General features: G+C 51.9%; 1 protein-coding gene across 2 annotated transcripts; it reads left to right on the top strand.

The window, feature by feature from the left end:
* Positions 1-559: 559 nt before the first annotated feature.
* Tbc1d21 (TBC1 domain family member 21) lies at positions 560-9,572 on the top strand. Of its 2 annotated transcripts, none has more exons than XM_004628741.3 (11): positions 560-773; positions 3,485-3,592; positions 3,724-3,827; positions 5,552-5,646; positions 6,061-6,171; positions 6,248-6,348; positions 7,186-7,282; positions 7,586-7,686; positions 8,397-8,513; positions 9,067-9,150; positions 9,451-9,572. In XM_004628741.3, exons 1-11 carry the CDS (start codon positions 714-716, stop codon positions 9,481-9,483), a joined length of 1,011 nt encoding a protein of 336 aa, XP_004628798.1. In that variant the 5' UTR covers positions 560-713; the 3' UTR covers positions 9,484-9,572. The 2 variants fall into 2 exon arrangements, with proteins under 2 accessions (XP_004628798.1, XP_023568440.1); XM_023712672.1 differs by having other exon boundaries at positions 8,376-8,513.
* The last annotated feature ends 2,368 nt before the right edge of the window (positions 9,573-11,940 follow it).

The following is an 11,940-nucleotide window of genomic DNA, read 5'->3' as shown; positions in this document are numbered from 1 at the left end:
TAAGACTTGACCAGTGTTGTAAGGGCTTTCGATGTGAAGTAAAACAAAATTGGTCTCTGCTTCCAGAAATTACCATCCAAATACTAGATCTGAGACACTCCACCTCAGATGCCACATGTACTGCCCAGATTGCCCCAACAGAATGATGTTGAATCTTTTTTTTTTTTTTTTGGCGGAACCGGGGATTGAACTCAGATCCTTGCGTTTGCCAGGCAAGCGCTTATCCTACTGAGCCATCTCCCCGGCCCCCGATGTTGAATCTTTGAAAGTGGCCCCCAAGCATCAGAAGCCCAGACATTGGGCTGGTGAAACAGCAGAGTTCCAGGAAGAGCCAGAGACACCCACCTCTGCCAGGCAGCCCACCTGGACCCCCACGTGCTCTGAATCCAGTGACCACACTGCAAATCCTGCCACACAAGGCAATTCCTCGGGCTGGCCAGTTCCTAATGTCCCTTGTTCCTGAGTGTGCCCCTCCCCTGAACCCCCATGTTCCAAGGTCATTGTGATGCGGGCTCCAGGGACCTTGTGACACAGAGCTGCCAGCTCTTCTCAGGCCCCCCCAGAGATGACCATCTGGAGAGGCCAGTTCCTCTTGGGAATGCAACTCCTCTCCAGAAAGCAGCTCACCTCCTCCTGCTCACTAAGCCTCCTGAGGGCTCTAAGTGAGTTCCAAGTTCCAGCCAGGAGCTGCTGTGAAGACAGCCTGTGGGACCATGACCACCCTCTTTCCCGAGAACAGCCTCTCAGCCAGGCAGTCGGCCTCCTTCATCCTGGTGCGTGCACCTCACCAGCACCCCCAGTCCTCCCTCCCCAGCCTCTGAGTGGCAGGTGGCCCCCTCCTTCTTCTGGGTAGGACACTAAGCTGACCCAGCAGGACCGGTCCCACCTTGGCCTTTCCATCAGTAATACCAACAGCACTGACACACCCGTGACCCCTTCCCCCTTATCCTCAATCTGGTGCTACTTTCTTCTCCCTAAATGCGTCATTCCGCCTTTACTGAATTTCAGGTTTGCAAGTTTACTCCTAAATCAGACACTCAAGTTTTCTTCGGCGCTTTTGCTAACAATTTTGGTATGCTGCCACCAGGTGGCAGTAAGGCTTTTGTTAGCAAGTGGTTCCACACCCGGTTAATAAAATGCATCCATTCCTTAAGAAGTCGGCTTCCATCATAAAAATTTTTCATGCAGTATTTCTCAAAATCGTAATTGCTAATTATAATGACCTTAACCAATCACAAGTCTCATTAATCATAGTGATTAAGAGAGTGGTATACAAAAAAATGCAAAATGGGCGTCTCTTTCCTGGAGTTTTAAACATTACAGCTTTATTACAGAAGATCGCCAGGTCCTGATTTGAATTTTTTTATATCATCCTTCCATTCTCTGAACTCCACGAAGGCTGCTAGTAATAAAATGAGCTGTCACACAGCATTTACCGCGCCTCACAACTGTGCTGAACGCTTTGTGTATAGTCATCCATTCTCATTGCAAGCAGGGAGGTGGATGGTGCTGTTATTCCCAAGTTATAAACAAGAAAATCGAAGCACAGAGACATCATAAACTGGTGACAGTCACAGAGCTAGTGAACGGAAGAGCTGGAATGGAAAGCCAGGTAGTGGGCAGAGAAGCCCAGTGGTTCTGTAAACGTGGAGGTGGTTACTGATGGTCGCAGCTGTGTCACAGGGTCAGGGACACCCTGTTTCCCAAAGGAAGACCAAGGTCAGCAAAGAAATTTGGGTCTTTCTCCCCCACCCCACCCCTACCCACACCCCTGTGCTTGGAATTGAACCCAGGGCCTTACACATACCAAGAAAGCCTTCAGCCACTGAGTCACAGCCCCACCCTTACATTCCTCTGTTACCCCCCTGGCCCCTTGTCTTATTTTGGTTCAGAAGAAAGAGGATCTACAAATTATTCAAGAATGTCTTCCTCATTCCAACCCCTCCAAGCATGCAGTTAATGGAATTTCCCCATGTGGCCTGGGGGTTCTTATTATTCTTTTCCAGTGCCGCATTTCCTGTGAATTCCCTGATCTTTCATGGCCCATGGGCCAGTGGCATCCTCCTGGCTCCCTTGGAACTTGCTAGGAATGCTTTGTTTTAGGCTGCAGCCCCAACTTTCAAGATTAGAATCTGCAGGCAAAGAAAACCCTCAAATGATTTGTATACAGACTTAATTTTTTAAAATATGTTCTTTATGTATTTGGTAGAGGGTCTTGCTACACACCTGGGACTCGTAGTGATCCTCCTGTTCAGCCTCCCCAGCACTGGAATTACAAGTGTGCACCACCGTGCCCATTTCAGTGGCAGGCACACTGCACCCAGGTTCCAGGCACTGGCACAGCATGCAGTTCTTGGGATCGAACCCAGGTCCTTGTGCTTGCCAGACAGGCCCTTAGACCACTGAGCTATCTTCCCAGCCCCAGACTGAATTTTGAGTTACACCTGTCCATGTTCAGGGAGTAAGGGGAGGTAGGGAGTAGGTTTATCAGCACCTCTCTCTACAGTGTGAATTTCAAGGTAGTCTTGTGCTGGGGACCCCAGGAAGACAGGCATCTTTCCCTTGTCCAACAGGATCCCTAACAGTATTGTGTCAACATTTCCAGTTGTTTTGCATATGGCACCTCTCCCTAAGCGGATCTCAGGGGCCTCACAATACACTGCTTCACACACACACACACACACACACACACACACACACACCCTTTATCTGAACTAAATTCCATTCTTCAGGTGAACTGTTTTACTTTTCCAGGAAAGATAAACAGGAGAGTGTTTCATTACTGCTTATCTTATACCCTCTCTTGCTATCAGAGTGCCACCCATTATGATAGAGAACTTTGAAAATACAAGAAAAAGGGAAAATTACTTACACTCCTATTATGCGGCGATAATCATAAATAATCATCTAAACCCTCTAGAGGAGGGTTTTTCCCCTAATCTTTTCCTAAATTTTACAGTGGTTAATCCCCTATATATGAGTTATGCAGAACAGTTTTCATAATAATGGAAGACATAGAACATACACAGTTAGTACTGTAAGTACTATAGTAGTATTATAGAGTATAATCAACAGTACTCTAAATGCTTCCATGGTACTACAGAGCACAGTAGACAGGTACTACTATGAATGCTATTGTAGTACTATAAGTACAGGATGTGGAATATTCTATATCTAGTTTTGTATTCTTTTTTTCTGCTAACATTTGTATTTTTCCAAATTATTATTTAGCCCATGTACACATCTGCTCATATGTCTCACAACGCTCCACTGAATATCTACACCATAGTTAACTATTCCTTTATCATAGAACAGTAACATGCAATGAAAATTATTGTGCATTCAGGACTTTTTCTACTTATTTTTAGTAATTTCCTTGTGAGTCAGAAGCTGAAAGCTTTGATTCCTATTGCAAAGTGCAGAGGTTTTAAAAAAAAAATCTGCTTCAAACTAAAAGAAGCTAAAGGCTCCTTGTCCTCACCAGGCAAAGAGAAAACCACCCATCGACAAGACGGAATGGAATAGCTTCTTTGACGAGAACGGCTACTTGGCCAAGTCCCGGGACTTCATTTGTGTTAACATCCTGGAGAGGGTAAGGTCCCCAGGATCCCCTTCACCTTCCCTGAGACTGGGGGTCACGGGAGGCCGGGGGCAGACTTGGCACTGGACAGAGCCTTTGGGGAGGTCTCCAGAGGGCCCATAGCCTTCCCCACCCGCCCCCAGGGCCTGCACCCTGGAGTCAGAACAGAGGCCTGGAAGTTCCTCACCGGCTACTACTCGTGGCAGAGTTCCCAGGACGAGCGGCTAACAGTGGACAGCACGAGGAGGTAGAGTGTCCCGATCTTCCACAGCACAGTGGTGGGGCCACAGGTGAAAGACAGGTGGTGCCCTCCTAGCCTGTAGGCAGCAATCCTCCAGCTCCACCCCGTGAGCCCCTGGCCCCGCATTGCGCCCTCCCTAGAGCCTGTGCATTGGGCTTTGAAGCTGCACAGAGCCACCCTGCAGCTTTGTCCCTAGGCCTCAGCCCAGCCCCCACCTCCTCCCCATCCCTATCCATGGCTGAGCTGTCTCCTAGGTCTTTGGCTCTGTCCGCATGCCAGCATCAAATACCCCAAAAGTGTCTGACTGGTGACACTAGAAGACTGCACACTCCTTCAAGGCCTTCCCAGACCCTGGTACCCCCGCCCACACCTTGCATTCCCATGCCCTGGCTTCCCCACTTCCCTCCCAGCACCCCCTCACAAAGGCCACATCTGTGCTCCCCTCTGCTCTTGGTTCACTCTTTTCCCTCCACCCACACTGTCTCTCCCAGCATCTGCCTATCAAACTCCATGCTTAGCAGGACACAGTGCCATCTGGGAGGCTGAGGCAGGAGGATTACAAATTCCAGCCCAGTCTGGGCAATTTAGTAACTTAGCAAGACTTCGTTCCAAGGGGGGGGGGGGTACAGCTCTGTGCAAAGTCCCTGAGTTTAATCCTCAGTGGGAAAAACAAACAGCACACTCTCTGCTTCCCTCAAGACCCAGATGAGACCGGGCACTTCCCCTAAGTAGCCCTTCCAGATCTTCCACAGAGGCGGAAGAAAGCAGTTGGGCTCTGTAGGCAACGCACAGCTTGCAGACTCGGACAGCTTTGGACATGGAAGCTGGGTTCAAGCCCCAGCACCACCCTGGGTGAACTTTCTGTGATCTTTACCACCAGCCTCGAGCTTTCCTCCTCTGTAAAATGGGGGCAATGATACATTTCGTGGGCTAGTTCTAAGGGCTGAGTTAGAGAATATCTGTCAGTTGCCCTGTACAGGGAAGAAGGCTGCCCTTTATAGATCTGGGGACCAGAAGCCCAAAGCAAGGTGTGGGCTCCCTTTGTGAGCCCTAGGAGAGAATCCTTCATCACTTTCTGTGTCTGTGGCACTGAATGTCCCTTGGCTGGTGGCTGGATCCCTTCATCTCTGCCTGCGTGGTCACCTGAACTCCTCCCTGTGTCTCATAAGGACTCTTGTCATCGGATTCAGGGTCCACCCGGAGAACCTATAATAACCTGCTCTTGAGATCTTTAGTCACATTTGCAAAGACTTCTGTCTGCAAAGACTTCTGTTCCACTGAAGGCCACGCTTGGGGTCTGATGTGGAAGTGGTCTAGTGCTCCCTATCTGTTCCCCTACCTAGCATATGACATCTAGGAACGCTGACAAAGACCCATGGGCCACAGTCAGCTCAGCACACCAGCTACTGACAAGCACGCCTAACACCATTTCTCCTGATCCCTGATCCTTCCAGCCCTGGGGCACAGAGGGGCCAGGACAAGCCTCACTTTACTGACAGGAAACAGGCTCAGAGAGGGAAGGTGGCAGCCTCAGCTGCAGATGCCCCGTTATTCAGAACCCAGGAGAACCCAGGAGGCCCACAGCAGAGGGTGTGTAGGCCTGGAGCAAGCTGAGGCCAGGGAAAACATCACAGGTTGGGGACCAAGAGGGCAAGGCTACTTTGTACCTGTGGAGCCCAGCAGCAGCTGCTGCAGAGAGTTCCCCCATCCCAGTGGTGTCATCCTGGCAGGAAGAACTATGAGGCCCTGTGCCAAATGTACGAGAAGATTCAGCCCCTCCTGGAGAACTTGCACCAGAATTTCACCAAGACTCAGAACAACATTGGTAAGCAGAGTGGGTAGGAGGCCAGGCCGAGGGCACAGCAGAGCCTGCCTGCCTCCTCCTCAGCCCCTTCTGGGGATAGAAGGTTGTAGGATGTTCCCAGCCACTCCTTGGTTAATCCACCCATCTGTGTCTGCAGATGCCTCTAGGTGCCCAGCACCATTTCCCTGCCACTCGCTGTTCCTGCTGCACTGTCTTCCTTCCCTGGCCTTGAGCTGGACTGGATTTGTTGGATCCCAGGGTGGGGGGTGTTCCTGGCAGAGGTCTGAACGGGTAGAGTAGTAGCGCAGGGTGGCATGTGGAGCTCAGGTCCTTCCCGCAGGATGTCCTAGGGGCTGCCTTACTGGATGGGGGATCAACTAGCCAAGAGCCCTCTCCCGGAAGTGGCCTGGTGCCATCTACCTATCCCCAACCTAGCATGTGACATCCAGAAACTCTATGACAAAGACCCACTGGGCAACATCCTGGTGGACAAGAAGAGGCTGGAAAAGATCTTGCTGCTGAGCTACGTGTGCAACCCCCAGGCAGGTGAGTGGAGGGAGGAGGGCCGTGTCCAGCCACTGCCGGGTGCCGCGGGACCCTCCTCACAGTGCGCCCTCTGCAGAGTACCAGCAGGGCTTCCACGAGATGGTGATGCTCTTCCAGCTCATGGTGGAGCACGACCACGAGACCTTCTGGCTCTTCCAGTTCTTCCTGCAGAAAACGGTGAGGCCCATGGGGAGAAGGGCCCAGCCCCTCCCCAGGACAGTCATGCCACGCCTCCAGCCAAGCACTCCTGGGGCACAGAGCAGCCTAGGGGTGGCGGTGTCCTCGAGGGAGGCACTGAAATGGAGGAGGTCTTATAATGTGAGTGGTGTAGGCAGTTCCACGAATGGCGCCCTCTCCTGGCCTCACCCTCCCCAAACGCTCTCCACCCAGCCAATTCTCAGCCTCCTGAAGAAAACCCAGCAGCCTCAGCCAGTCCTTCCTGACCACCTCTTGGGTCTTGCTTCTCCGAGATCCTTCCACATGTGGCTTGAGGCAACTCAGTAGTGCCGGTGTATCCCCCTGCTCTGTCCAGGCCAAGGGGCTTTGAGGGCATCGCACCTGGAGCACCCCCTTCCCTGGGCAGCCTTTCATCAGGACCTAGGAGAGGCTGCCCACTCCCCCACCCACTCCCCACCTTTCCTGTTCCTCCCCTGCCCTTACACCACCTTCTCCCGCCCTCCCACATCCCTGTAATAATGTGCTGTCCTTGCTCCCATTGGCTCTGGGGCAGCGTATGTCGGGTGTGTTGGGTGGTCACTGGGTTCACTAGATTGTGAGCCACCCTTGTGACATCTCTGCACTCCATCGCACCCTCCTGCACACTGTCACCAAGAGGTGCACACCTATGCTGGCGGGCACACCTGTGCACACAGACCACATAGGCATGGACAAGGCATGATCGCCTGCATACATGCACACATGTGGGGATGCCACACACAGACCCCAGAATTGGAGCCGAGCAGGGCAGAGCTAAAGAGGAGACTCAGCTTCCCACCCCGGCCCCGCCCTGTGCAGGAGAACAGCTGCGTCATCACCATCGGGGTGGGCAAGAACCTGGACATGCTCAGCCGCCTCATTGCCATCCTGGACCCCACATTTGCTGAGCACCTGAGTGCGTGGACCCCATCTCCTGCCCCCTGGGGCCCCATCCAGGCAAGGATGGGAGGGGGCAGCTGCCCTTACAAGAAAAGGAACAGCTCTGGGGACGTGTCCAGGCCCTAGGAGGTGATGGCTGGGGTCGGTGCTGGTAAACATGACTCCAGTCCCCAGGGATGGTTGGCACAGTCACGGCCAGGGTTGCCATGTTTCCTAAGTGTCCTGTGAGCTCTATGTGCATTGGCTTTGTTGAGCAAGGTCCCCCCAAGTTCCCTGACGTTGTTGGCCTCCTGGGCAGCACCTGCTTCTCTCCCTACAGAAGGGAAGGGCGCAGGGGCAGTGCAGGCCCTCTTCCCTTGGTTCTGCCTCTGCTTCCAGCATGCCTTCAAATCCTTTGATGATGTCTGGCGGCTCTGGGAGGTGAGCAATCAGCTGGGAATGCTGTGTTTAGGTCCCCACTCCACGCAGCCCGCTTTCCCACCATTCCTGGCCTTGAATGTAGCTCAGTGGCTCAAGGTTTTATTAGTCCAGCAACCCTGCTCCTATCTCTCCACTCATCCCATGCAAAGTCCCTGCAGCCTGTGCCCTGCCACCCCTCACTGGGCCTTCCCTGTCTTCATGGTCCTGGCTACACTGAACCCCCTGTCTCCTGTCCCCCAAGGACAACTACAGTCCTCTGCCCATACCCCCAGGCCACCAGTAGGTGCACCTCCCTGGGAACAGCCTGCCACCATCACTGCCCAACTGTCAGCCTGGCATTCAGTGCCCCAGGTTGATGTCCACCTGCCTCACACCCTCCCTGGCCTGCTTGCGTCCCTGACCACCATCAAGCCTGGGAGACACCCCTGGATCATCGAGCTCCTATCAACTCTTGCTTTTCCTGGTTTCACATAAACCCCTATCCTCTCCACCATGAATTCTTAGGGGCCATTATGGCTGAATCCCCCAGTAGCCAATGCCTAACACTCCAGGGTGAGTGAGTGAGTGAGTGAGTGAGTGAGTGAGTGAATGAGTGAGTGAATGAATGAGCAATGAGGCCTGGGAGGGGCTGGCCCTGGGCTCTGGGGGGTGGGTACATGCTTTACCATCTCAGGGCGTTTGCAGTTTAGGCTCCCACCCCACCCCCTCAGGTCCTGCTGACCGGGAAGCCCTGCCGGAACCTGCAGGTGCTGGTGGCCTATAGCATGCTACAGATGGTGCGAGAGCAGGTGCTGCTGGAAGGCATGAGTGGTGACGCCATCCTCCTGGTGAGTTACCCTCTCCCACCCCGCTAGAGACCCCAATACCCTGCACATCTCGGTGGAAGGGCCTGGGGTCCTGGACTTCCCTATGACTCTGGCTTCTATGCTGGAAGAGCTCAGTGTCATCAGCTCTGTGCTGAGGGCTTTGGACACACGAGCGCCTCACAGCTGTTAACCAGCCCAACACAGGCTAACATCCAGTCAGCGCTCAGGGAACAGAGGCCTCAAGGGGTTTAACTATTGTGCCCTCCTGCCTCACAGGCAGCCCTTCGCCTAGGGATACTGTTGTGGTGGAAAGACCTAATTTCCCAACATTAAAAAAAAAAGCTAAAGGCTTTTGTTTGAAAAGAACTTTAGCTGTATCCCAGCTATAATCAATTCCTCCTTGGAAGCTGCTGAAATACGTAGGGGAGCCCCAGGAATTCCTAGAGCCAGTGTGGATACTAGAGTTAACACCACCACAAAGTGTACAATATCAGCACTGTGCCAGGCAGGTTGAGGACATGCATACACACAAACATACGCACACAAACATATGCACACACATCTCCCTGCATAGGCCTGCAACAACCTCATTGATCTTGATGCCGATGAGCTCATCTCTGCAGCCTGCATGGTTTATGCTGAGCTCTTCCAAAAGGATGTAAGTTGCCCCATGCTTCCTCCTCCTCCTAAGAAGCATTCCCTGATCCCCATGGCAGCCACAGTCTGTGCCACCAACCCACAGAGGTTCCTTGCATGGTCTTCTGCTGCTTCCATGCGGAGCCCAGGCTTTGTGGGCAGGCTGTGTGCCCAGAGATCGTGGCCCTCCCTGCTTGTCTCGTGTCCATCCCGGGGGCCTGGGCGCCCAGAGGCTCAGGAAAGGTCACTGGCTGGGAGAATGAAGAAGGCAAGTAGTAGACTGCATCCACCTTCCTCCACCTGGGGACTCTCCTCTTCCTAGGTCCCCCAGCCTTTGAAAGAGTTCTTTCTCTGAAGACACCATGTCTGTGATGAAAGGTGCTCCCGATGGACAGGATGACCTTGAATGACAAAGTCAGGACCAATTGGGATAGGGTGTGAGGACGAGGGTCCCAGCAATACACCTGCCCTGCACTCAGCTTGTGGAGTGATGATTTGTGTTTCTTTTGATCTGTGGAGCTTGGGGTGTGGGAGGGCTGAGAGGGGCCTGCTGGGGACTGCCTACTGTGCACCCAGAGAGGGCACAGGCTGGACGAGCTGGTATGGGCAGCAACACTCCTGATGGATTAGTGTTTTCTAAGGCAGCAGTTGGGAGATCTGAGTGAATCCTTAAGGGTAGCCCCGATCTTGAGATCCCTCCAGGTGCTCTTGGGAAACAATACCGAGCACTTCTTAGAAGAATGAGTCCAACCAGGACTCGGGTTGGCAGAGCTTCCCCAGGCCTCATCCTGCCCAGACAGTCATATAACCAAGTCCTTTCCCCGCTGTCTTCGGAAGAACCAGGTCACTCTCCTCCAGTCAGCAGGCGGGTCCCCTCCTGGCTTCACAGCCACTCATAAGTGCACCTTCATGTCTCAGCCTGCAGGGGTCTCCTGCAGGTGGCTGTGTAACTTGGCCTCACTTGTCTCTCCCTGGGAAGGCACTGGACTCTTGCCCAGGCAGAAAAGCCCCTGTCCAGCTTGCCAGTGTTTTGGGGGCCTCTTTGAGATTGCCTAGAAACATTGTGACTGGCTGGGTATCACACACGCGCGCGCGCACACACACACACACCCCTGTCCTGCCCACTGGCCATACTTTTTCAGGAGGCCAGATGGCCAGGAAAGAGGAGCCTTGAGCCTTGTGACAATCTCTCACCCACGGTGGCCTCTGAACCTCCTGGCTGCTGTCTCTGCTGGGGCAGGATGCTGAAAGCCCAGCCTCCGTCCCATCGCTTCTCTCAGACCTCAGGAGCTCCTGTAGCCGGGCAGCGGGGCACATGGGAAAAGTACACACCATGCTCTCCTGAGCTTTTTGTGCCTGTGACAGTTGGCTTAAACATGAGGCCTGCATGGATGGTTGTCCAAGAATGAAACTGTGTTTACATTTTACCCAAGAACCAGAGTAGCAGAATAAGAGGTATCTTGCTGAGCTAACTTTGGCCTCGGGAAGAGAAGAGTCAATAAAAACAGCAGATGTGTATTTTCAAATGGTTCCTTTGGCCTGGTGGCTTGGCTTGGCCTATAATTTGGGGTTGGGATACACACACAATGCCAGACATCTATTGTGGTACCTTGGTACTCATCACTAATTGGTTCCAGGAGGTGTGACAAGTACCAAAACTGGTGAATGCCAAACGGTTTGGGCTGTAAAGGGCATGGTCGTGTGTGCAAGAGGCTCCAGCCCCGTTTCCTTACCTCCTCTAAGCCCGTCCCCATCCAGGAAGCTTGGGGTGGTCTCAAATGCAGCCATGCTCATGGAATATTATTTCTTTTTATTTTTAAGAGGCATAACGAAGTTTATCAAGCAGAAGTTAGAGTACACTGTGGGCCCTCAAGAGAGGTACATTATTTTCTGGATCCAGGATTATTTGTGTTTCTCCACAGTGGGTATAAGCCTATGGAATTTGTGAGCCTATAAGAAGTTTCCTCTTGGTTACAGGAGAAAAGGATGCACACATAGCCCATGCTTCTCGCTGGTGCCGCAAAATGCATGGGCTCCATCTATTGGTTTTGTTTTCTAAATGGGTCTTCTAATAGGTTTTATTTAAAACATGCTTTCAACTCTCAATTGGGGCCGGGGAGATGGCTCAGTAGGATAAGTGCTTCCCTGGCAAGCATAAGGGCCTGAGTTCAATCCCCAGTTCTGCCAAAAAAAAAAAAAAAAAGAGCTCTCAATCAGTTCCTTTACCTTAAAATCAGACTCCTGCTCTTTATCAGCTAAGCCACATTATGAACTTACAGTATCTTTAAGTGATTTAGGGTATGATAGTTATGGAAGAAAGAAGTAGCATAACATCTCGAAACTATTGTGATGGATATTCTTGGATGACTTAGACTGTCCTGAAGTTGCAGACTTTTCAAAAGTATAATTTTTAAATTATGATTTTTCCATTTCTTCTGCCTACACTTATTTCTTCTATCTGAACTCATTTCCACCACGCTCAGAATTTTTTTCTTTTTTTCTTTTTTCTTTTTTTTTTTTTTTTTTTTTTTGCTGATCCAGGGATTGAACTCAGGCCTTTGTGCTTGCCAGGCAAGCACTTATTCTACTGAGCCATGGGGGCCTGCCCCCTTTTCTTATTCTTAAGGAGGGCAGGGGGCTGAAAGTCTGTCTTATGGCTGCTTCCGGCCAGGGCTGGGAGGCATCGACCCAGCTTAGCCAGGCATCAGAGCTCCCATTGACTGATCTAAGGACTCAAAGGAAGAGGGATTTTTTTTTAAATTTTTATTTATTTATGTGTGTGTGTGTGTGTGTGTGTGTGTGTGTGTGTGTG

This window comes from Octodon degus, unplaced genomic scaffold (genome assembly GCF_000260255.1).
Source record: "Octodon degus isolate 3935 unplaced genomic scaffold, OctDeg1.0 scaffold00026, whole genome shotgun sequence".
NCBI lineage: Eukaryota > Metazoa > Chordata > Mammalia > Rodentia > Octodontidae > Octodon > Octodon degus.
The sequence above is the reverse complement of the archived record's forward strand: the minus strand, read 5'-3'. Positions and strand labels throughout refer to the sequence as shown.